Source organism: Perna viridis, chromosome 14 (genome assembly GCF_037379345.1).
Source record: "Perna viridis isolate PV_CMFRI_1.1 ecotype Kerala chromosome 14, ASM3737934v1, whole genome shotgun sequence".
Taxonomy (NCBI): Eukaryota; Metazoa; Mollusca; class Bivalvia; order Mytilida; family Mytilidae; genus Perna; species Perna viridis.
In genome coordinates this window covers 12,989,131-13,016,404 of record NC_142458.1, presented here as the reverse complement: position 1 = coordinate 13,016,404, position 27,274 = coordinate 12,989,131, and the positions used below count along the sequence as shown (strand labels likewise).

The 27,274-nt window shown below is 35.4% G+C and overlaps 1 protein-coding gene across 6 annotated transcripts in view; it reads left to right on the top strand.

The window, feature by feature from the left end:
* The window catches only part of LOC148598259 (solute carrier organic anion transporter family member 4C1-like), a 58,742-nt gene that overhangs the window by 16,941 nt on the left and 14,527 nt on the right, over positions 1–27,274 (top strand). Inside the window, exons 1-3 of one of the 6 annotated variants that reach the window (XM_088559906.1) lie at positions 4,638–4,738; positions 19,909–20,224; positions 21,961–22,236. In XM_088559906.1, coding sequence (XP_088416032.1) covers positions 20,011–20,224; positions 21,961–22,236 — 490 coding nt within the window. In that variant the 5' untranslated portion in view covers positions 4,638–4,738; positions 19,909–20,010. Of the gene's footprint in view, positions 1–4,637; positions 4,739–11,173; positions 11,301–12,776; positions 12,804–15,024; positions 15,178–16,850; positions 17,210–19,908; positions 20,225–21,960; positions 22,237–27,274 lie in introns of those variants that run through there. The other 5 variants (XM_088559905.1, XM_088559909.1, XM_088559902.1 and 2 more) reach the window with 5 other exon arrangements.

Genomic DNA, 27,274 nt, shown 5'->3' with positions numbered 1-27,274 from the left:
GCCTAATATCGTGATGTGCATTTACAAATATTGACACATTCTTTAATTATGAAAAATGTGTCAGCAGTGGGATGATTCAAATACGTAAAAATCCCAAAACATTGCCTGAACGTGACACACATGAAACAGAGGCGAAAAAACACTTCTATTATGACTGTATACGTACATTGTACGCTCCAGTCGTGAGATTTAATGAACGCGTCTATCGTTCGTTTTTGAGAACGCATACATGTATGGGCACATGTTTTTTTCTTTTTTGACAACATGGAAGAATATTGGTAACGTGTCAAATTGCTCTCGTCGAAATGTACATATAGGTTTGAAGTTTGTGGCACACAATTACAGATTTCTAATATCGTTTTAATAGTCCTAACGGACAAAAAAATAATAAAATGGTTTCTCTGTGTTCAAATGATAAGATTTTTTGAACAGGAAAATTGGTCGGTAATGATTGAAATGTAATGCATCGGTGTAATTTTATTTTTGAAATGATACATCATATCGAATCGTATGCAGTATTCCTTGTGAGTTGTCTCGCGCTTTGCTATCGGTTGCGATCTCTCCGTCACCAAGCATGGCGAATAATGTTAAACTAAAGGCTGATGAGAAGAGTGTCGATTCGAATATCGAATGAAAAACGCTCAGGAGAGAGCAAATTAATCGACTCAATAGACCGATCACAATGAGGACACATATATATCCGGGTTTTATAGGTGTTTCATTCGGAATCTCTCTAACATTTTCTGAACTATAAACGATTTGCTATTGTCGCTATATCCGTTAATTCGATAAAAATAACTGATGCCGGATATGTATGTAGAAGTCGAAGCGGAAAACTGACAATTAGAAAGATATGTGATAAAGTGCAGTATGTGGTTAAGGGGTACTGGCCAAACATCGTCTAATTGACACAGGATTCTAAAAGTTTGAGAGATTCGACTGCCGTTTTGTAAACTTTCCAGGTATTAGTAGCCACCGACCTTTTTTTCAAATTATTGATTTCCGAATCTAGAGCATTCATAGATGGTCTGGAGTTTCCTCTCCATTTTCGTCTGCTCCTGGGCAAAGGGTTCAGAATTTCGGCAATCCGAACGAGATCAAGAATCACCAATTTCATTCAATGAACCAGGGATACATGTATGTTCTATCGTAATCATGATGTTAAATGTAAGAGTTCCAAAAATCTGTTTTCTAACAAGAGACATGACGCTAGGCGAATTAAACGTTTTATTCCTGGTAAATACAACACACAGACATATTATCAATATTAAAAATAATTTTCTTGTTTAAGAGATGGCCCCAAATATGCATAGCTACCAATACGGCAAATAACTCAAAACAAGTAGTGTCCTTAAAGATACCATTTTCAACTCAATATTGCGGCCAGAGAGACTGTGCACATTTCTGAAAATATATTCCGAAACCACTAATTTTGCCCCCAGCACTTTAGCTGTAAATCTCTATAGAGTCGGTCCGTGTCCAAGACGAATCGAGCATGACGGTAACGCCGTTATACTGACATAGAAATGATTTCCAAACTGTTAGTATCCTCGCACATGGCGTTTGAAACTCTAATTCTCTGACGGGGTTTCTAAACGTTAGAGGTCGCATCGGTCAACCGCCTACAGAAAGCCCGACCCCGTGAAATTACCTGACATGCGAAATTGAACTGTCCTATTAGAGATTGAAGTTGGCGAAATCACACCTTTTTTGCAGATGGAACATGCTCTAGTGCTATATAATGTAAGTTTAATTCGCTAAGTTTTTCCTCCGGAAGTCAAAGCTCCAGTTTATCGGTGTCGTATTCAACTCCTAATAGATGTCGGTTCCACGGTTTTGTCGTAAGCTAAAAGGACCCCTCATGAATCGCAAACGTTTTTGAAAGTATCTAATGTGGTTTGACATTGAGATTTGTGTTTTGCTCCTAGAAAATAACCATCTTAATAGTGTATTATATTTTCATTTTTACTTTGTGTTTGAGTACACCAATGAAGGGCCGCGGACAATTTCAAAATATAGAGCCAATAATAAAAATAGAACGCACCCATCGGCAAACATTTGTCGGAGTAGTAAATTCCCTCAAAAACAAAACCGAACTGGTCATAATCAAAGCTAATTTTCTGCCTTTCCCTATTCGTTTCACGTTTCATCATCTCTACCGCATCATCAACATTGGAGTATCTCAATGGACAAAATTCTAGGTCAATGAAGTTATTTAACGAGCTCCAGCGGGTGCGAAAAGAACGAAACCCTTTATTACTACTGGGATCTTGCCATTGATGGACGAGTGACGTGGTGCACACATAAAGTACAAACAGTTCTATACCAATAATCCCCCATGATAACTGTGGAAATCTGACCTTACGGAGGATATATACTGCTCGTCGTATGATACCCAACCGAGTGGTGTGCGCCTTATAGCAGCGAGACGAACATTGTATATACAAAAGCTCCTGGCCCTTGTTAGGCCATTTTCCCAACATTACCCCATGAATGTCTTAAATGCCGAGGTCGATACATGTATGTTTGTCAAAGGGGCGTGCTTTTGTTCTGTGAGTTGGTCCCCATTTATTGAATTATTCACATTTTAATGAGGGTATGTAGCCGAATCTTTTGTAGATTTTAATAAAATAGAAATGTCTTTATATTTGCGCGCCCATATTTATCTTTAATTTTTGTTGGAATATGAGCACCGATGGGATCAAATACATCCATTGCGTAATCTGGTGTTTGGCTTACATTACATTCATGACATCCCGGCCCGGTGACCCCTGTATTGTGCTTCCTCCAAAATTGCTGTATATTGAAACGTACCTGTACTACCCATATTTGGATCGCATTGTGTTGACACCTGACTCGCCATGGGCTTCATTGTTCCATCAGCAGTGGCTCCCTGACTTTCTAGTTGCTTTGGGGATTGGGTTTGAACATTCAATTTGACTACCACTTGGACTCCAGTCAATGCTTCATGTTCGCCACCGGTCAAAGCAGGCCATCCCGTGGGAATTTCTTGTGGTCCTTTTGTCATTGCCAAACTGGTGGATGTTGTGGATTGATTAGCGGCGAGTATAACAGACGAGTTTTGATGAGAAAGTTCACCTTGTGGTTGTGCTGGCGTTTCATCATTTCCCACGTCACGTCTCCTTGTTGCATATAACGTCAATTTGTTGCGCTTCTCATTGTTTTGTGGAGGCTTCTGTGACATTGCTGATGGGTTTCGCTGACTTTTTGCCGGTTTCATCTAGACCAAGTGTTGAGATGGCTGGGGATTTTTATTGAAGATGATTTTGAACGAGAACGTCGACATCAAACGTATCTGTAATCTAAGGTTTACCCAAGTTCCGACAACTATGAATATTTCCGGAATAAATACTTTCGAAAATGCTTTAACTTTTGCTTAATTAATTTCTTAATGCGATAAATTGCATTTTTGTGCGTTTAACGCAAAGCTATATGTGATGCAAACGCGCACAAACACTCAGCAAACACACGGCAAACGATACACGAAGGCGAAAATGGGAAACGTGAAGTTTTCAAGGAGTGTAGGATTTCTTCATTGATTATATCAAGGGCTCCAATGGGTTGAATAAATCTTCTTCTACATAATGAGTCTTTTTAACAAAAAGAGTTGTGAAAAAGTAAATTAAAAAAAAAAAGAAAGATAACGTCACGAACATAAACACGTGCACATAGAAACTTTCGTGTTTACTGTAAGGTATTCAACGAGCATACGACGTAATGCATTATTTCTACCCTGGTTCACTGAAGTATTTGTCACGCATACTCATCGACTACCCTGACAGTTACACGAAAAGATCATTAGGCCCGTCCGTGCTATTTTTCTGGGGCATGTGTGGTAGTTCAGTAGTTCAGAGCATTATATGAAACACTTTCCCGTAAATATGTTAGCATTTACCTCACGGAAGTACTAACTGAGCATGCGCACGAAAGGGCCTTAAAACAGATTTTCTTCGCTTAGTATGCATACATGTATATACATGTACATATACATTTGGTAACACTGGCTTTTCTTGTAGCATTACCTATCTCCCATCTAGAAATTATTGACCTTATTATTATTTACCTTAATTCTTTTGTTAAAAAAACAATAAAAATTATTGCAAAAATGTAATGATTGAAATTTGCCGTTAAACCTGCAAATAAGTGTGGAAACTTTTCTTACAATTTGAATAACATCACTCGCCAGTTACTTTTCTCCCGGATACACATGTTCACGAAACTAAAAATTGAAAGTGAAATAGGTTATGATAGTTTTCGTACGGAAACTACGATGATCGATATCATAAACATAATTTCATACTATACAATGGAACATGTAAGAGAAACTGAACAAAGACAATCTTCTCGCTAAGTAATTTTGAAGAAAGAAAGAAAGGAAAATGAATTGACGAAAAAAAAAATCAAGAAAGAAAGAAAGAAAATTATTCATGGAAAAATCTATTTACAGAAAAGAAAACGGCTATCGCATGTGATCATCTACATTGCATATACATGTATATTTGTATCTACAAGCACATGTATAAAATACATTAATTCAAACATTTCACAGATAGAAATTCCCGATATTTACTGGCATTGACCTAAGGGTAATACTTATGTTAAAATTAAGTGTCTTCACACATGATCGGTCTGTGTCAACTTAAATTTAAAATTAAATTTCAACTTGAACAAATAACATATCTAGTGATCGAACTAGACTGGTTCTCATAGTCAAAAGGTAGGCTTTATTTTCAATTCATTATTTATTTACTTGTTTGTTGATTTCGTTGTTTACTTGGGGTTATTGTAGCGATATCACTTTGAATGAACATGTGGTTTTGTTTTGTTTTGTTTTTTTTTTGTTTTTGGTAATTAGTTACACTTAGTTCTTCCGGTGCTTGGGTATGAAAGCTTATTTGGGTCATTTTAATGCAAGGGAAAAATAAACAGGTCGTGGCCACGAGTCGTTAAAGTCGTTAATGACTTGTCAACCAGTGTGGGGTCCGACTGCAGACTGCTTCTCTATGCAGATGATAGTGCAATACCTTTTCCGCACAGAAATACTGATATAATGTCTAATAAATTTAAAAAAAAGAATTAAAATCATGTAGTGAATCGTTAGTTGAAAATAACCTGTCACTCCATCATAGCAAAACTGAGCGTATAATTTTTGGTTCTAAAAGAAAACCTCGCAAAATAAAGGAGTTTAGTGTAAGTTGTAATGAACACACAATTATAGCTCAAAATAGTGTTAAATATCTGGGAATCAATATTGATCAATTTCTTTCTGGTGACATTATAGTCAAAAGAATTATACAAAAAGCAAATGCTAGATTGAATTTTTTTTATAGAAATGCAAAATAATCAGAAAATGCTAGAAAAACTTTGACTTGGCTCTTATACAATATCATTTTGACCCAGCTTGTTCTTCTGGGTATATTGGTGTAAATAAAACCCTTAAGAAAGAACATCAAATTCTGCAAAACAAAATAATAAGATATATTAAAGGTTGTGATAATAAGAAGATGAAAGATTATCCATTATTTGTAGATACTGGATTGAGTTTAGAGTTAAACAAATGCGTCTTTAGAAACCATACACATATAACATATATTAACAAATGTCCAAGTTATGTGAAAAACAATTTTGTTAAGATGTCTAATGTCCATACTTATAATACCAGACACAGTGAATGTAATTTTTTTTGTTTCATCTGTAAACTGTCATTCATCTAATACTTTTTATTACAATGCTATAAGAGATTGGAAGTCTGTGCCACAGGAATTAAAAAACAAACGTCAAATACATGTATATTAATAATTTCAAAACTGGTGTCAAACAGTATCTTTTTGATCAAATGAAGAAAATTTTGTTAGTGACTTCATCATGTAAATTTATTATTAAAGTTTCTATATTTAACTAGTCCTGCCTAAATCATGTGTCAGTCACATTATTCATTTCTATTTTTAGCCTTAATTGCTTTTCCCGACTTGCGGACCAACATTTTGTCAAAATTTATCTCCCTTTGTAGCAGGTATCTATTCGGAACACGTAAGGTTTTCCATTCGATATCGACGATACTTTAGAAAATCTCGAAATTCAAAAGGGAATTTCTCGTTCTACTGACTCTGCCATAAATTTTCTTTACCCGGGATACAAAGGAAAATCATCCTTATGTAACACACCAACAAAATGAAACACCCTGTAAATTTTAGAAACACCGTTGTGTTTGTCTGCTGGGGATTCCATTTTCATTTGAGTTACCTCTTTTTTCTGCACCCGAATCCGAACATCGATTAGAGAGACATCGAAATTAAACCTGCTCTTACGGGAGGTAACTCTGCAAAAAACAGGATAAAAAATGGCTGTATCCCGAGCTCCGCAAGTAGGGAATAGATGACCCCGTTGGAAATAAGCGGTAAAGGTTTTATGGGCCATCCTAGGTTAAATATCAACATTTATCACATACTTGTATAGCTAAAACTTTGATTTTAAACATTTGGCCTAAATATATATATATACGTCTCAGAATGTGACGACTTTATTTGCTACACTGCTCCATCGGATCAAATATATACAGGGAAGATATATAAACGTATAGAAAGGTCTGAAAAATTCCCAACGATGTTAGAACTGTCAAATTTTTGGTCGTTCCCTCCGCGGGACTCGAACTCGTACTGCTGTGACATCTATGGCAACACCGCCTGCACAAAGTCCAGCGCCCTATACCACTCGGCCAGCTAGGCTATATAAAACATATAGCTATAGAACTGTCAAATTTTTGGTCGTTCCCTCCGCGGGACTCGAACTTGTACTGCTGTGACATCTATGGCAACTCCGCCTGCACAAAGTCCAGCGCCCTATACCACTCGGCCAGCTAGGCTGTATAAAAAATATAGCTTTCGCTGACCGAGTCATTCCTCCTCGTAGGATTAATTTAGGGCTGTAACTTAGTACACGATGTATGGTAATACGGGACAGTTCATTTAGATGTCAATATGTGGGATAGAGGATCAAATTAATGATGCATGTCACAACAAATCAATATTATACAAACGTCTCAGAAAATGACGACTCTATTTGCTACACTGCTCCATCAGATCAAATTGACAGACATATTTTATATGGCCGAGTGGTCTAGGGCGCTGGACTTTGGGCAGGCGGTGTTGCCATAGATGTCACAGCAGTACGAGTTCGTCTCCCGCGGAGGGAACGACCAAAAATTTGCATCGCGAATTTGACAGTTCTAACATCGTTGGGAATTTTTCAGACCTTTCTATACGTTTATATATCTTCCCTGTATCAATATTTTAAGTATCACTAGAAATGTGACTCAGTAATGCATGAATGTGTTTGTTATAATATAAAGTCATTTATATAGTGATGTGGATGCATTTATAACATGTGAATGTAATAGTAAAAATGTATGTTGATATTCAATCTAAATAAAGCTATCTATCTATCTAGTTGTTAAGTCGTGGCCACGACTTGTTTATTTTTTCCCTTGGGTTAAAATGACCCAAATAAGCTTTCATACTTGGATGTAGTGGAAATGTTGATAAGTCTACACTTGACAACAAAATTTCAGAGCAAAATTTCATAAACATGGGAGTTGGACGCGTTGCCCTGTGAGGTAATGGCTTTCTTTTGATGACAGCTTATACTCACTTATACATGTATACATGTATAAAGGGAAATAAATCCATTTGGAGTCAAGATTATTTTTTTACGAAATCGGAAGGACGGAGTTATTCAAATATATAATTCACTTTTAAGTGCTGGTATAATAATGGACTTTTAAAGAGTTTTTTTGAAAATTTCTTGATCCGCCTCTGATAACGTTATTTGTACATTTGTATCATTTTTTCGTGGTTCGAAGAATTTCAATTGCTTCACTGAATTGAAATTCGTAGATTGAATATATACACAGGGTATATAATCAGTCAAGAAAACATAAAATCCCGTGAGAAACTGAACTCTTTGATTTTGTCGAATTGTGCACACTGTGAAAGTCAACAAGTTAAATTGAAAGTGAAATAAGTGATCGATATCTTGAACACAATTTCATACTATACAATGGAACTTGTAAGAAAAACTGAACAAAACGACAATCTTCCCGCAAAGTAATTTTAGAGAAAGAAAGAGAGGAAAATAAATTGACGGAAAAAAATCAAGAAAGAAAGAATAATATTCATGAGAAAATCTATATACAGAAAAGAAATCGATTATCATATGTGATCATCTAAATTACATGTACATGTATATTTGTATCTACAAGCACATGTATAAAATACATGAATTCGAACATTTCACAGTTAGAAATCCATAATATTTTACTAGCATTGACCTAAGGGCAATGCTTATGTAAAAATTAAACCGGTATCTTCACACATCATCGGTCTGAGTCAACTTAAATTTAAAATTCAATTTCAAATTGAACAAATAACATATCTAGTAATAGAACTAGACTGGTTTCACAGTCAAAAGGTAGGATTAATTTACAATTTCATTATTTATTTACTTGTTGTTTTCTTGTTTTCTTGTTTTCGTTTTTTTCTTTGGGTTACTTTAGCGATATCACTTTGAATAAACTTTCTTTTCTTTTTTGGTAATTAGTTAAACTTAGCTCTCCCGGTGCTTGTGTGTATTGGCAATGTTGATAAGTCTACTCTTGACAACAAAATTTCCAAGCAAGCTTTCATTAACACGGAGTTGCACGCGTTGCCATGTGAAGTACATGTATATTCCAATGCTCTCGACGCCGTACAGGGGAGTTGACATCGGACAACAACTAGAATCGCTAACAACGCATGCCCCATCTGTGTAAAGCAGCAAGCTACATTTGAAAGCAATCCGTCCCGTGGGAGCCGAGATTTTTGTGAAGAAATCTTTCTCTATCATTTAGTAAAAATGGGAAAGTTCCATAAATTAGGAAGTCGATGTGGGACAGCAAAATGGCTTTCTTTTGATGACAGCTTAATATGCTCACTTAAACGTGCATACATGTATAAAACAAATCAATCCATTGGGAGTCTAGACTTTGTTTACGAAATTGGATGGACAGAGTTATTCAATAATATGAATTAAATCCACTTGTAAGAGGTGGTATAATAATGAACTTTTGAAAAGTTAGACTCAGCATTCACTGTTTATACAATTATACCCACAAACCACATCACCCCAAAAAATATCACATCCCCCCCCCCCCCAAAAAAAAATATCAGCTATGCAAACCGAAAAAAAAACAAAACAAAACAAAAAAACGCGTCCAGTTGAATATTGTCGAATCTGATTTAGTGATACAAGTCTTTTTCATGTTGCATACACTGTATACAATGTACTTCTTTTGAAGGTTTTCTTGATTTTGTGGGGAATACATGTACTTTAACACTGCAGTAAGCAGATGACTTGGTTTTATGATAATAAGGGCGGTCTATTTGCCAAAACTACTATATATAGATAGTAATTAACTATGCATCGGTCCCAGTTCATCTCTTAAACCCTATCAAACTGAATAATCCCACACGAAGATAAGGCTTCAAGAACCCATTTTTATTTTTGTTAATCTATAGCATCCATCATGCATACACACAGTTTATTTTAAAACAGAGTGATAAGCATAAGCTCACCATTCGAATTCAACAGTCCTAAGCGGGATTCGAAAACCTTCTCTTCTCTGACATCTATGGCAACACCGCCTGAAAGTCCAACGCTCTAGACCGCTTGGCCAACTGGTACCAGTATCGTATTGCATATCCCTGAGCAGGTGTACGTCAAAACATGGATGCTATAAAAATATAGTGCATTTTCTTTTTGCCTCTCTACAAACTAATATTTTGTCAAAAGATATGAACAATGACTTATAAAATAGAGCAAACATCACACTGTAAGATGAAGAACTTTTTTAACAGAAAATCTAACATAATATCATAAAAATGTTCCACTGAAAAGGTTGGTTTGGTGAGTGAAAAACGAAAGTGAAAGTAGGGAAAATGGCTATTTATAGTTCGAGACTACTTTTCTGTCCGATCTTCGTGGACTCACCCTATTTTCTTTGCGGGAAATTATTTTTTCACATGTCCTTACAAATGCTACATAAGTGAAAGTTTTATTGAATCAATTTACATATTTTTTAAAAAATCCTAAAAATATGCACTTCACTATAGAAGTCTATGGGAAAATTAATACGATACTGAGACCAACTAGGTTATATAAAATATAGATTTTGTTAACCGAGTGATACTTCCTCGTTCGTAAATCTAGAGCGTGGACATACATTATATACGGACCTGTTCAGATTGTATTGACCGAGGACGTCATATACATGTATGGATCTGTTCAGGTTATATTGCTGGGACGAAGTTCGAGGTCAATTTATAATGACTGAGTGAAAGTCGTTAATTTATATATTGCATGTGTAGATAATGTATTCTTTTTGTCTACTTCGCTTCTCCATGATTGGCTGAGAGTAATTACGGAACTGAACGGCACGGTTTATATCCGGATCTAAATTTAGAAGTATAGCGTCAATATACATACGTGTATACATAGAAACGTAGGTTTCATGAACGTGAAATATCCCTTGCATCACGTGATCATAATAAAAAAAATGAAGAAGACTGTTACACCATACCTCTCAGAATGTGACGTTTCTATTCACTACACTGCATCATCGGATCATGTAGACACAGGGAAGAGTTAGCATATAAGGGTCAGAAAAATATACCTTTGAAATATGGCCTTTTATGCTAACTGTCGAATAGTGATGAACACGGGAAGGGGATAGTCGATGAGCAGGTGAAGAGCATGAGCTCAATTTAGACTTCTCCGAGGAAAATTCTTTTTTTTTCTACGTATACCTAAGCCATACATTGCAGATGCGTATATTGACATGTTCATCAACTTACAACAAAAGGGTCTATTGGGAATATATCGTCTACAGCGATTGTCTTTATTTTTGAAAAAAAAAAAAACAAACAAACAAACAAACAAACACAACCATGACCCAAGTGAAAACCTCAATGTAACACTAAACAAACATAAGTATGTATTCCGATAAAACCTCTAACATGTAATTTTAAAGACAATATTTATTAGAGACACTATCTTGTTCATGTATCTATGAACGAAGCGAACGATAACATCGCTGTCATTTTAATGGCCTTGGCCTTCAGTCAACACTTGAATTTGTTTTATTCCTTCACACGTCGTTAATTTTAGATTTAAAAACTTGTAAACATACTGTAATACTATAATCCTTCTAGTAATTGAAAGAAGAATGTTACCAAAAGAGTCAAAAGGTAGGCCCAGTTTACAATTTATGCAACTTATTTTTCCAGAATACTTGTTTGTATTTCGGTGGTAAAGATGATAAAACATATTTTCTTCCCATCCCTTTTAGAAATAAATAAAGCTTTATATACAAATTTATGTTACAGAACGTTACTACAGTAAACGTATGAGGCTCCAGTAGACACAATTCATTGGCACTTTTTCATATGAACTCTTAAGACACGTAAGGACCGTTCAAATTTTGTCTGTTTGACACAACAGTTTCTTTTTTCACAATATTGTTTAATTCAGAAATTGTGTCAAACAAACCATTTTGAAACGTGAAGAGTCAATATGAAAAGAGCCAACATTTTTTTGTGTACAGATGAGATTAATTAGGACGCTTACCCTACCGGTGCAGCTGGTCTATGCTCCCAGTTTTTAGTGGAGTTCGAGCTGCTCATTTAATTTTGTTTCTTTGTATGTATTATTTTAGTTACTTTATGTTCTTCGTTGTGTTTGTCTGTTGTCCATGGATTACATTCTCTTGATTTCCGCTAGAATCTTGGTTCTCTTGATTACTCTACAAAACTTTCCTACAACTGTCAGAAGAACAATTCTTCTCACAGTTCTACCAGTAGAGCCGGCTCTAATAATAAAATTGTTGTCGTGGAGCCGGCACTGCCAGAACTGTCAGAAGAGCTGGCATAAGAACTGTTCTATGACACTATTAGAACTGTCCTAGAAACGACTCTTCAGACAGTTCCCCTGAGGGGTTAGAACTGATATTATCGGTAGGTGAGGCACGTGCATGCCTAGCTGTCGCTCTTCTCCTTCAGTAACGAGTGGTACGAATTATTTCTCCACTGTCAATAGTAAAATTGGAAGTTTTAAAATGCTTGCTGAAGTTCGCATGTCAAAAATGTCATTTACCATCTCGTGTGGAGAAATTATTCAAACCACCCAAAACTACATGAAAAAGGATATATATTTTTTCTGTTTTTTGTGCGAATACATGTAAATATTTTTAATATTTGACGACAAACTAACCAATACAAAATTCAAGATAAAGATTAGGAGGTATAAAATACAAAAAAGAGAAGAAATTTAACACATTATGTCTTATTATTCACCTTTGTCCATGTTCATATAATAACAGGGTCTTAATTCCGTGGATTGATTTATAATTCCCTACTTGCTCCAAAGGGAGATAAATGTTGACAAAATGTTGGTCCGCAAGTCAGGAATAGTCTTGCTTTTGGGCACAGATAAAATCCGTTGCAGGTATTTCCGAAAGTCCTGTCCAATATACATCGACGTCCTCGAAGTATGCGTGTTACTTGTACATGTCAAACAGTGCATTACTTGTACATACATGTACATGTATAACAGTTTGACTTAGTGACGTTACTCGTCCCGTAGTACATTTAACTGTTTATTTTCTCTCGACTTGGAAATATTTGCGTGAAAACATTAAATATTTTATATTTGACGACGGATCCGGAATTAACAGTACATTTATGGCCAATAACGTGAGTACTTTGTTTTGCCTTCAAAGTATTAGTCTTTAAAAAAATCCAACAGGAGATGAGCCATGCATGTCTTTTATGTTTAATTCAGAAAAATATTATAGTCCACATAACGAGTCATACATGTAGATAGTCATTCTGTTTTTGCAATTCGAGATACAAGTAATATAGATTTTATATGAAATTGGCACTTCGCAAGTTAGAGTTATCGTTCTTGATTTGGTCGATTTTTAGTTAGAGATGAATGTATGACTTTCTAAAAAAATGCAGAAAGGTCTGTCGTTACGTAAATCTATATAATTATATGAAGAGTCTTCGTTTGTTCTATGGATTTTTCTACACCATGCCTGAATCACCTCTTCAATAGGCAGTGTCTGATTTTTATATGAATTTGTACTTAAAGACACTTGTACATGTACAGTGTACATGATACACTGATTTTATTGACTTTTTAATCAGTCGCGTAAATGTCTACTTAATTGGTACTTATAATTATGTGTCAGTTAAACAAAAACGTTTGATGCACGGAGAGCATCCTACCAAGTCAAACGTTTGAGGGAGCGAGGGTGGACTCAAAACCCTGACTTGGGAGCATGTACGAAGAGATGAAGTTGGAAATGGTTCCGTATTTATCAATACTTACTGTTCATATCTGTTTTACTTTGCAAAGTATTAAGGAAGGTTTAGGTAAGTGTACAATAAAAACAGAACTGACATAGTTACGCTTTCTCTGGGAACCCTGTTTTGTTTTTAAATTAAGCGCAAAATTTGGTAAAGAATCTAGAAACTAAAACTACTTTTTTTCAAAATCTCTGGATCTGCAACTTGATTCGAGCTGAACCATACTCACATTGTTCCTGTCAATTTCATAAACCTTATCTATGAACCAGGAATACCTTACCCTATTTAAGTTTGCAAAGTAAACAATACAATGTTTATTTTGAAATTTGAACGCAACACATTAGGGAAATAAAATAGTTTGCCCCTGCTAACGTCAATCGAAAATAAATCGTTTATCCAGCAAAATGTTGTAATCTGTATTTTGATTCTAGAAAATGTTAAGCACTCCCCCAGAACACATACACAAAACTAATGCATGTTCCGACAGCCTCTTTCACGGTTTATATATTATAAATGTATTGGTATCTTGTATTTAACGTTTATAAAAGTCCTCGGTTCATCCGGAGTGATTATTTAAGGAATGACTGTGATAATGTTTCGGTCTATGAAGAAATAATACCTGTGCCCATGGTGCACACTATGAATAACCCGCAGAGTCGGTTATTATACGCATTGAGTAATCAAGGGAACCATTATCATAGCGGTAATCAAAAGAATGTAATCCAGGGCAAATACCAGACATGGAAAACCGACATACACAACAAAGAACATAAAGTAACTAAAATCATACTTAAAAAGTAACAAAAGCAAATGAGCAACTCGGACTACACTAAAAACTGGGAGCAAGGACCAGATGCACCGGTAGGGTAAGCGTCCTCTGCTTCTCTAGAAACACGCGCCGAGTTGCTCATAAAAAGTCAAGTCCGGGGTAGATGAAAGAGGAAAGGAAAACTACGACCCTTTGCACAATTCAGTTTTCATTGCGCAGATGGATACACCGTAACGATCCACGAGTTCATGATAACGACCATAAAACTTTTGTAGTGATGACTTCAATCTTGTAGCATCATAACCCTGCTCCAGAAGCCTATTTGTTAGAATTCTAGCGCGATACCAAAAGGTTGAGGTTATTTCAAATAGACCGAAAAAATATATCAGTCATTCCTTGTAATTTTATTTTAGTATCAAATATTAACGAGTCATCAAAAAGGTCGATTACGTCACAGTCGCATAACAAAATTTGATCTATATGATGATAGACAATTTTTTATCCAATCAGAAAGCGCGTTACATCTGATATTTAATGAACTCGTACGTTATATTGCTGTAACTATCTTACCGTCTCTCAGTCCAATGTAGGAGAATTTTTTTTTCTCAACAAGTTAACCACTTCCAGTAGATTTAAAAACGGGGTAATCTTGGTGCATGCCCAGTACATACTTATTTTGTTTTATCCCATGTACCTCGCGACATGCACACCGACTACATACAGTTAAGACAAAAGGGTCTATTATAACGCTTACATTTAAATAAAACAGTGTGTGTGCTCTAGATATCTGAATACAAAAGTGAACGTTTCCTCATTCATGTACAGTATTAACATAATTTCATTCAAGTGTAACGTACATTTAACACTGTAAACTTCCTTTTATACTTGGACTGTTTACATGAACATGTATGATCCGTTTTGGTCATTTTCTTAACAAAAATGCATTTTAATCAGAGGAAATCAATGGACAGACACGGGATTAAGTTCGTAAGTATTGTAAGGAGTGTGCGCGTGGCACGTAGCGCTTGGTGCAGGTTCTGTCTCCAAGTCGTAAAGCTTCAACCCTCGTGCAAATTTACAAATATGTAAGGGAATTCTATAATGTCAGTTTTGCTGTGCAATTAGGAAGGCGGATATGCGTGTTTGGGAAAAGGGACACAAATTATCACAACGCTAATTTTGCACTATCGTATGAAATACAACGGTGCTGTCCGTACAAACCATACTGTATTATGCTTGTATATGTACATGTAAGTGTATATATGTATACGTGTGCCAAGATCTAGATATATCGATGCGTTATCATGCCATAAATTAATTTTTAATTATATTGTAGTGCATATACCTCAATTATCCGAGTATCGGTGTGTAGATACTTTCTAGCTATAAAGTACGTAGACTCCTTTACAATAACATATGTTGATTTGAAATCAGGATTCAATGTGTGCTTGAGTTAAAATTTTTAAAGACAAATGTATCGTACATATATCTCTAATGTATTTTACCGGATTTTGAACATAGGGTGGCTTCAGTGACGGATCTTTAAAAGGGGGTTCCTAACTAATTATTGAGCAGTTTAATTCTTAAAAAAAAAAAAAAAAAAAAAAAAAAAAAAAACGGACCTTTGGATAATCCACTCGAGTCCCCTTAAATTGTGAATATCATGTTTAAGTTCTGAATTGGTGAACTATGATGACAAAACACTTTATTATGCATTTTCTGAAATAAATATTGTTGTAATAAAAGGCGATTTACGAGGAAGGAAATTGGTTGTGGTTTCAAATTGATACACTTAAGCGGTTTATACATTTATGAGTGGGATTAACAATAAAGCAGATTCTTTGTTCTGTGATCAGAACAAGTAACTAGCAGTTATTTTATTATTTGGCAAGTAACACGTTTTCTGATTGGATGAACAAAATGTGTCTATAATCTCATAGACCAAATTTTGTTATGGAACGTCATGTTTGAGGTAGACTATATAGGAATGACTGTCACCCATTATCTGTTCATCTGTTACAAGTTGTGCACACCTCAACACTAAAAACAAAACTAAACAAAACAAAAAACCAAAAAATTAAATATATGTAAAAAAAATGAATAAAAATAAGAACCGCACTGCCAAGAATTGTCGCATAAATGCACTTATTGTTCCACGAAAGTTTTTTTTTTTTTTTTTGATAACGTGCATGTGAATAATGTTTGTATGCATAAAACCGATATTTTCATAAAATAAAATATATATACATGTATACTATGATAATGAATGCTATTGTATTGCATATACATGTAAATGTAACACACTTATTTATGTCTTGGGACATATATTGGTGGACCTAAAAAGAATCTAGGGTGGGTTCCATGGGTTGAACGTCTTTTTTTAATTTTTTGGTTAATTTTACGCAAAATTTGGACAGAAATGAGAAATTGCTCCTTTTCAAAATATTTTGACCTGCCGATGTAAACAGTACGACATTGTTCTGTGTAATGTTCATCAATTTATTAGTATCATAATTACATATACCACATGCAGTAATAAAATTCATAAACTCTTATATAATACACCATCAACATTTTATTATGCAATTTTGGAAGTTCTATAAAAAAAACTCGCCAATGTTTATCTATGTGAAAATCTGTCAACATAATCCGGAAATGTCCCGATTAAGAAATTATCTAAATCACTTATCGTAAAAAAATATCTTTCAAAATTGCGCAACTCCAGGCCATTTATAGTCATCTTTTAGTGACACTATCGATCCGAAAGCGTAATCAATGCACACCGACCTTACGTTCAGAACACGCCTGTAGCTATTAACCACGTGTTAAAAATAAACCACCAGCTTGTGTATATTTAAAATGGCGATATGATTGAATATTTAACGGTTGAATTATGTAATTCGAGACATATCAATTAAGTGCTTACTTTTGTGAATGGATTGTTACGTGAGGAAAAGAGAATGATTAAGTGAAAATATTTCTCAATAAAAAAATCACGACCATGAACTCAATGGCTTCGGTAAGTTACACTAGAAATTTGTTGTGGCTTGTTAAACATGCGTTTCATACACGTGTAACCTACACAAATGTAAACAAACCATTTTCTTGAGTTTTAACAGAAATCTGAACAATCTTTACACATTTTAAATGGGCAAAAATACGAACAGCTCAACCGACATTAAAACTGCGAAAATGGTGAACTATTTTTTTTTACGTTAACTTCCATGTGACAATTAAATACATGTAAGCTGCTATTTTGAAACGGTGTCAGACCATGGAATGTTATTTGAACCATGTTTCATTTTGTTACATATTTTTATTTTATGTAGTGCCTTGATCTCTTAGACTATAGTCTATACTTGTTTTGTGCCATCGACACTTTTGTTTTTATTTACCAAACTCCCGAATTCTTCAGGCATGTTCCTGATTAGTTTATTAACTTGTTTGGGATACTTTAATGGATTTTTCATTTTTTATTACCGTCAAGTTTTAATCTAACTGAAAATTTTATTCACTAATTTGTTACACGGATGGATACCTTTAAAACAATTAAAATACACTTTGTTTTGGGGTGTAACCCAAATTGATAAACTACTAAGTGTGTATGATAAACTTAATGTACTTCATAATCGTGTTACGAGTTGAAAATATATCTTGTGTTTCCGACTGGTATACAAAATTATGTCTTGCAGCCATAGAATTAAAGATATCGTTTTATTTAATGTCCGAGAGTATTTAGGGGCGTGATAATTATGACCAATTCTAGTTAAAATATGTAGATTTAGTTGTTTACAATGCTCACTGTGTGTACTGCACTCTGCCCTTTCGATCAACTGTACAAATTCCGTTGTTGGTCAAGGGGCTGTCTCGTGCTACTTAATTTTAATTTGAATTGACGATGTCTCTGCATAGACCACAGGGCAATTGCATTATTATCACATTATCTTACATTTCCTCGTTCGTCATCATGAATTCGTGGATCGTTATGGTGTACCCATCTGCACCATGAAAACTGATTTATTCGACGGGTCATAGTTTTCCTTTCCTCGTTTGTTTACCCCGGACTTGACTTTTTATGAGCAACTCGGCGGGTGTTTCTAGAAAAGCAGAGGATGCTTACCAAACCGGTGCGCCTGGTCCATGCTCCCAGTTTTTGGTGGAGTCCGAGTTGCTCATTTGCTTTTGTTACTTCGTATGTACGATTTTAGTTACTTTATATTCTTTGTTGTGTATGTCTGTTTTCAATGTCTCGTCTTTGTCCCTGGATTACATTCTTTTGATTACCGTTATAATCTTAGTTTCCTTGATTACTCTTACAGGACTGCTCACCGAGATTCGCCTTTCTGACAGCTCGTTGGCCTTCGGTCAGTTGAGCATGTATTTGTTGCTGTAAATCAAAGATGCGCTCACTTAAACCCCAGTCAATGATGTACAATGAACTTAGAATAAACTTTGATAGTATCATTTATATCACATTCCTCTTGAGGAAATCCTTTAAAGAGTTCTTAAACAGCATTCGTCAAGTAAAAGAGGAAATATTCACTTCAGTACAGATATACATTACTGTTTATGTGTATTGAATTTTCCCAATTTCTTCAAACCTGAGTTTCACGTATCTGATTTGTCAAAGTATTTTGGTGTTTTAATTTAAGAAATTAAATTCTATATTTGAGATGTTTTACATGTATGAAACCAGACCTGGCAATGTACATGTAGTGTTGCATTTGAGGATGCTAATAAATAATGATAAAAAAAAGGTCTGCATTTGTATGACTGTCGAACCGGTGAAAACAGACCCTAAAACTCAGCACGCCTTCAGGTAGGGTAAAAATAAAATTATCGAACTGATAAAACCAATGACAATATTAGGGTTAAAAATCGGAAAGTTGGAAACCACCGGAAAGATCCTGACTTGGTACCGGCATTTCAAAATGAAAGGTGGGCTAAACAAGGTCTTATAACGCAGAATAACGTGTAATAAAAACTATAAAACTGAAATCGAGCCAATAAATGTTAGTGCACGACGGACCCTTGTCCTTAGGTCCCTAGTAAACCATACACTAGGCGAAAATACATTAATTGCCCCGTCTTGAAAGGACTAAGATAAGATAGTTTTCGCTGGCTTTCTGTCCAGTTACCAGCTTTGAAGTTAGTATAAAAAGGTTATCATCAATTGTACTAGTTTCTGCATGCAATAAATTTAGCCGTCCATTATACAGTGTACATGTGTAGTACGCAATCACTGCAATGTTGTTTGGCGGGAATGATTTACGAAATGTATTTTATTCTTATTCTCAATATTATGGGATTTCTGTTACATCCATTTACATCAGTAATGTTGAACAAATCGTGTAATATTTTTACCGTCAAGACAATTTCTCAAATATCCTAATTATATTATACTACATGTAAATGTATATGTTCAATAAATGCATATCAGCGATGCCCCGGTACATGTATTTTTGGGGATCTGCACCAACCTCCTGACCAAATTATGTACCTGCATATGTCTTATAAAACAACACCTTTAGTTTGTCTCAACCTAGCATCAGTAAATTGAGGAACGAAAGAAATAAAATTAAAGAAAGAAGAAGGAGTTGGCACATGTTTAAATGCTACAACGTAGAAGGTTGTTGAAGACTTAAGAGTTTGAGGGTTTTGGTAACTGAGCTTTGAAACGTTTATTCGGGCTTTTAATCTCTGATTTATATCTTTTAGACTAAGTTACACAGCGACGAGGAGGTGGGTTCCATTGAAGATGGCGACAAACGAGTAGAATTACTTCCCTTGACTGCAGGATACGACATTTCTCCCGACAACATGACGGACGAATCGGCGAAACAAAATGGTCGTTGGGAAAAAATGAACGAAGAAAATCTACCTTATTTAGAAAGATCCGATAATGACCGCCAAGCCTCGTTTTCAGATCCAGATATCCGGTGTGGGTATTGCAGTTTCTCTCCTGACTGGTTACAGTACTGGAACAACCCGAAGTCATTACTATTTTTCCTTTGTTGTTTATCCATGGTGCAAGGTAAGCTATGACGTCATGTGTTGAAACACCACTAAGCACTGTGTGGTTAATTAGCAACAAATATAACATATTGAAAATAGTTTTGTCAGTTTCAGCAAATCATATCTGGCGGCATGTACGCATTGCTAGAAATTAGATTTGTTGACGTCATGCAAAAATAACGGCTTAGTATTACTTTCTGATGGTTTAACTTATCTAAGAAGTTATTTGCTGAGGAAACATTTTACAGAAAAAATCGAATCAGTCAAGCTTTTTGATCTTACGTCTGCCCTTTTAACTGAATGTTTTCAATAAAAAGGTTTGTTGAAATCTTGTTAAGAATTTATTAAAATAATTACATGTACAAGATGTTTTCTGTTTTTTTTTTATTAACAGGAGATGATATTGATCATAAATGTCACATGTTGTTAAGCTTTTGTTTACTTTTTCATTTTCAAAACATTACTTGTATCGAAATATATTTTATTATAAATTGTACCCTTAATTTGTTCGCCCCGTGCACGTCCGGGTGTTATAAGAATAGGCCTGCAGCAGCGCTAAGCTTGTCGTAACAGGCGACTAAACAGTGCCCAGAACCTTAGCCGGAGGCTAGGGCGCTCTGCCCACAGAGCAACTGGGTTGTGTGCCCCAGGTTGTGGAATGGGGTACCCCTGGTGTGTTACATGCTGGGGTTGTCAGGCTATAATACGAAAAACCTGATCGCAAACCATAGTGGTGCACCGTGTTGGGGAAAGATGCCACGTTCCTCGCACGTTAAAAAAACCCTACTGTGGTATTCTCCCGCTAGTAGGAACCATAGGGCTCCGCCACAGGAGGTTAAATTGCCCGACCCTACCCACCTCTACCTATTTCCAGTGGAAATCACAATTTGTTGACCCCATTATCCTTGTGTCCCATCTCAATTTTTATTTCATCATCATTTCATGTTCATTTTATCATCCACTTCATGTTCATCGCCTGAATATAGCTGAAATATTGCTGCTCGGGCGTTAAACCCCAACAAACAAACAAACAAACCTAATTTGTTCTACTTCCCTCTTCATTTGCTTTCATACATGTATCACTCTCAAGATTATACATGTATTGGAATGTTAAAACAATATTCTAAAGAATATCTTTAATCTGGAAAACCCGGCCATTCCCGCCTCATTCTATGTAAAAAAATATCCATCTTACTAGAAAGTATTTGTCGGAAATGTAGTAATCCGCTGTCAAAAGATGTTAAGTTCCATCCAACAAAAAAGCGCTTAAAGTTCTAGTATAGTTTAGTGTTTCGTCGCAATCAGAGAAGCAAAGAAAAATATTTGCTTAAGGAACTATTTTAACTATAATTTTAGAACCGGATTGGATAAATTCTGGAGAAATTCTTCAATGCATAGGAGGTTTTACTTTTGTTCCTTCTACTAGTGGAAACAGTGTATTTGCTTTAGATAGCGAGAAGGACTGAGTAGTTCTAATTATAATAAATATGTATACACATACTGAATTGCCCTCATGTCTGTTCGTAAATACATGTAGTCTCGATCGTTCATTTTATACCGACATGTAGCTCATAGCGGTAAAAACATACGACATATACTCATTTTGACTGAACTATGATGAAGTATCTACATGTATCATGTAAATTTACACGGAACTGAACAAAATAATATAAATCATGAATTTGCGGAATCATCATTGCGAAACCGTTCTTACCAAAGTTTTTATTGTAATTCTTTTATTATCTTTATTTATAGGTTTTGTTGTAAATGGTATTAACAATGTAAACACCTCTACTATTGAGAGGAGATTTGAGCTTCCAAGTTCCCGCGTTGGAACAATCTCAAGTGCCTATGACGTCTCAGCGGCAATTTTGGGAATTGTGATTAGTTATTTCGGATCAGGTCAAAATAAACCTAGGCTGATAGCCATAGCCGCCGTAGTGATGTCAATTGGGTCTTTTCTAATGGCTTTACCACACTTCACAACGGGGCCTTATGAATGGGGTCAAAATAAAGCGGAAACATGTAAAGGTAAGAATAATTTTATTTATTTTTATTTATGCGGTCGTAAAATGATTTAGCGCAGTCGTCGTCTTTTCGTGTGATAACTTCAGATGTGGTTAATCAATTGTTATGAAATTTTGATACGATTTTACTAACACTAAAGGAACGTTCTTTAATTTGGAGATTGCGGTCCCTACCATTTTAGAATAAAGGGTCAAAAAAGGGTAAAAAAGTGTTTATTAATACCCATGTATAAGTTTCAAATTGTTGTTCTTCCGATTTTGATTTCCTTTTTTTATCGTGTTGGGTTTTTTTTATTCTGGTAAACAAAATAAAAAGCAGATTTGATGCTTTTTAGACCTGCGTCACTTTTCAGTGATTTTCTTTCAATTCAAACATATTTTACCGAAAATAAACGGGAGCGTACGTGTCCGGTGCGTAGGGCCTGGATCCGCCTTTGAGCAGTCCTATTCAAGTTCGCCCTACAAGTTGATTGTTCACATTCTGTCACTCCACGAATAATTCAATTACATTGTATTCTAAAACCTGTTCAGATGACCTTTTCAGAATCCTCGGGCTTTTTTGTATCGATCTTACATGTACATTTAAGGTTTCCACAATCATGAAAGTTGAAATCCAATGATCAGAAAAGGTCATTTGAACGAAAAGTACAGATGAGTATTATTCGGCCATACCGGTATACGTAAAGTGCAGTGCAGTGACAGAATGAAACAATAAGTGTGTTGTATTACCGATTGGTGGTTTTTACAGTCATAACTATCCTTACGGATCTCGCACGACCGCCCCTTACGGGGATTGTGTTAGTAGATGTCTGTTAGTAGTTGGAGATAGCGAAGCCCATGCAGCCTCCGGGATACCTGACCGAAAAACTCATAGTATATCTTTGCAGCTGGGCTGCTCTATTGACGCTTTGGTCTTCCCCCAGACCCAACGTGGGTCCGAGAGCGTTTCCCCACTCTGTTTTGGGGTACGTGAACGTGAAGGAGTGGGTTGTATCTTAATTATACTATATTTATATCCACTGTATAAACAAAAATTGACTTAAAATGTGTAAGTGTGGAGTCCCGCATGGCTTGTTTATTCAAAGTAAGAGACTGTATTTAAAAGTCGAAGTGTAATGCAATGCGACGAGGTGCAAAGGACTTTGTGACTCTCTCGTTAACCATTTTCACCAGAGAAATAAAGGAATTCCCACAAACACTTCTATTTCAGTCATTGTAGTCGATACGAGTTGAATTTATGGGTATCATTTGATGTGCTATTCTCAACCAAAATAGCACACATTACTGTACCGTCTGAGTCAGATAGCAATCGAAATTAAAGTTTAATTTTGATTTAATGCTGTCGTCACAGCGCTGCCACCTACGTTTCACATTGTGCAAACTCGTGAAATTAGTCATTTATTTAATTTTTCTTACATTGATCAACTAGTACTGTGCATATTATATAGAAGGTGTCTCATCTTGGTGGTACATTGTATGATGTTTTGAACGATCTTTTATTTAACAAAACGCATACGTGTACATGTAGTCAATACATTGTTAGTGTTATCATCTATAAAAGTGCATGTTCTAATCATAATATCATAAAGAGAGGGTTTAATCAATACATACATTGCAAGATTTTCGTATATGTTTTACAATATGTCATGAAACATCCTCCCGAGTCAGGGTTTTGAATCCACCTTCGCTCCCTCAAACGAAGGTGGACTCAATACCCTGACTTGGAAGGTATATGTAATTAAATACATTGAATACATATATAATTTTATAGTGAAGTACAAACTAGAATATAAATTGTGTACTCGTTCCAAATCACATGGATCACGGTTATACAAGTCATGTTCATTCCATGAATCAGTGAACGTTCCTAATGACATGGAACACGGTTACACAAGTCATGTTCACTCCATGAATTAATGAACGTTCACAATCACACGGAAAACGGTTATATAAGTCATGTTCATTCCATGATTCAACGGACGTTCCCAATCACATGGAAGACGATTATACAAGTCATGTTCATTCCATGAATCAATGAACGTTCCCAATCACACAGAACTCGGTTCATAGCACACGGTTTATGGTACACAAGTTCACGGACAACGGCAAGCTCCACGCAGCTAAGTTTTGTCTCTCACTAACCTCTGCAGACAGGCCTTTCGAAATTCGACAATTGGATAACGTCGCGTAAAATAATTAACTTTTTCCCGACTTTGCAAGATTCTTGCATTTTCTGAGAGGGCTCTACCAGCTGCAGCATCTAGAGTGGATTTCGAACTTCAGACGCTGTCCGGAGCTTGGGACAACAGTACACGGCACGTGCACAAAGGTTTAGTTAAACTTGAGTAGTTTCAGTCATGGCAGTTTGCTGAACTATACTTAGAAATATAGGACAATTTGAATCAAAGTGGACGTCATTGAATCACTGCATTGTTTGTTGTAAGTTTAGTTTTGTTCAAAGTGCGGTTCATTTGAATTTTAGAACTGAAGCGTATCACTGATTCTGACTGTCAAAGTTTTTATTTTATTCTGATATAATTATGCATAATGCATTAGATTATTGAACGTGTCGTTTTCTCTTAAAATTGTCCAATGTCACTTATATGAAACATAGAGTAGAATGAGTCTGGTGTTTTACTGTTTATTTTCGAGTTACGTTTAACTCAATACATACATGCACAGTGTATGTCAGCTTACTTCAATACTTTACATTGGAAGAAAGACAATAAAGAGTTTCAGTCATGGTACGATTCTGTTACGATCCTACTATACATCGTAGTAGGATCCAAAAGGGGATGGAGATGACCCTTTATTCTCGAAAAGTTTGGTTTGTAATAAATGAAAGAAAAAAAACAAGAAAACATTATTATTGCATGTATAAGTACGTGCAGTATCAGGACCATACAAATTAAAGTCAGGAAAGGTCAATGCAATGTGTAAATGAAGAGTAAACATTTGATTCGAGCCTATTGTATTTCAAGCAACAAAATTTGTACGTTCGTCATTATTAGATCGATTTGTAAAGAACGTCGATTGGTGATTACCATAATTTTATTTGAATTAAATATCACCACTCGGTTGTCTTTTGTTTTTATCCAATATTTCTACATATTGCCTTGTATTTCTATCTAAAATCAATATGTCAGAGGAGGGTCCTTGTGACAAATAACCGTAGGCGTCGTACAGAACAATATTCTGATTCACGCTGATTAATAAGTCGCTTAATATAAACGAAGGGTCGGTGTCCGTCTGTCCGTTCTGACAATTTGATTTGTTGATTTGTTCTGGTAAACTATTTAGCTGCTTTTATTAATGCGTTTGGTGGTTTAGGAAATAATTTGCCTTGTTCGTCTCTCTTTTTCTTTAAAGAAAAAATCAGATTGAGAAAGGAGTAATATATATACCGCTTTAAAAGAGTATACTAGACATTTACCTGTATTTGTATAGACCTTTTACTTCCTAACTTGTGGGATAGTCAATGATCATGCATGGAACGTGCCCAATTTACATTTACAATGTACATGTACGCGAGGAAATTCCTTCGTGTTACCCAGGCTATCTGGCACTCGTATGACTTACATTCACGTAAATCATTAACAAACTAATGGGACTTACGTACATGTAAGTCTTACGTAAGCTTTGTGAAGCGATGCCCTGAATGATACATGTACATGTACATGTTTATTGCGCATCCCCATTCATCCATTTTCCATTCCCCATCCCATATGTATCATAGAAATGGGAAGTTAAACCGTACAAGTAGAGTAACTGAACATGATCTGATTTTGTTTCTTAGGTGTTAGTCAGTTGAAACATAGAAAACTATTAGCCAAATACAGCTACATCATATATATGCACTTTGAGTTTATAGGATGATAAATTAATGGAGGTACATATTTGTACATGTACATGTAACTATAAACTTTTTGAATAAATTCTGAACTGTTAGTTTTTTTTTTCATTTAGAAATTCATGTTGATGTTCTCATGAACGTCATTTATATGTACATTGTAACACTCATGGAAATTCCATGTGATAGTCATGTGAAATTTGTGTGATATTCATGTAATATTCAATTAAATTTCACTTTATTCACGTGAAGCATGTATCAACTTTACACGTACATGTACATGAGTAAAACACGATTGGTACACTTGTACTTACTAATGCTGCGAATTTCACGTATACTTTGCATTAATTATTAGTTATACCCTACCGGTGCACCTAGTCCATGTTCCTAGTTTTTAGTGAAGTCCGAGATGATCATTACCTTTTGTTACTTTGTATGTATTATTTTGGTTATTGTATGCTTTTTTGTGCGTATCTGTCTTCCATGTCTTGTATGTGTGCATGAATTACATTCTTTAGATTTCTGCTGGGATCTTTGTTCCCCTGATTACTCTTTTAATTGGTAGTCACACGAATAAGCTCAAAAGCATTTAAAGTGTCACCATTTTCGTTCTCTTTACTTTATTAAAACTGGTTTTTAGAAAGCTTTTACAAGTGCCGTGTAAATGTAATTTTTTTTTCTGCTAAAATTAGAAATAATGGTTGTAATTGTTCACGTATATGCACAATGTACTCTGTATATACAGTTATGATGCCACCTAATGCACGTACACTGTCTTCGTATCTCTCCAATCAATACGCTTTTAATTGTAAATTACCTTTTGACAATCCATATTTAGACTATAATAGTTCAGACTTTAAGCTTTTAAGAATTGTTCTGTGTGAAAACCAGGCAGGGGTGATTTATCATATTTCAAAATAAAATGTACTTAGTTATTAACGAAACTGCCCAAATTTTACATCGCAAAACAGCTCGTCCTATGTCCATTTCCTTGGATCTGGTGTATATCATGAAATATTATTGGACTGGTTGTAGTCTGAAAAAATGGCTGGAATTTTTTCCGTACTTTTCTGTAGTAGAGAGTAACCAAATTTCATGTGTTCATATCTCCAGTGGGCAACATTAATTTGCTCTTTTATTTTTGAATACAGTTTCTTTGAGGCCTACTAAAGGCTTTCCAATAGAAAAAAAA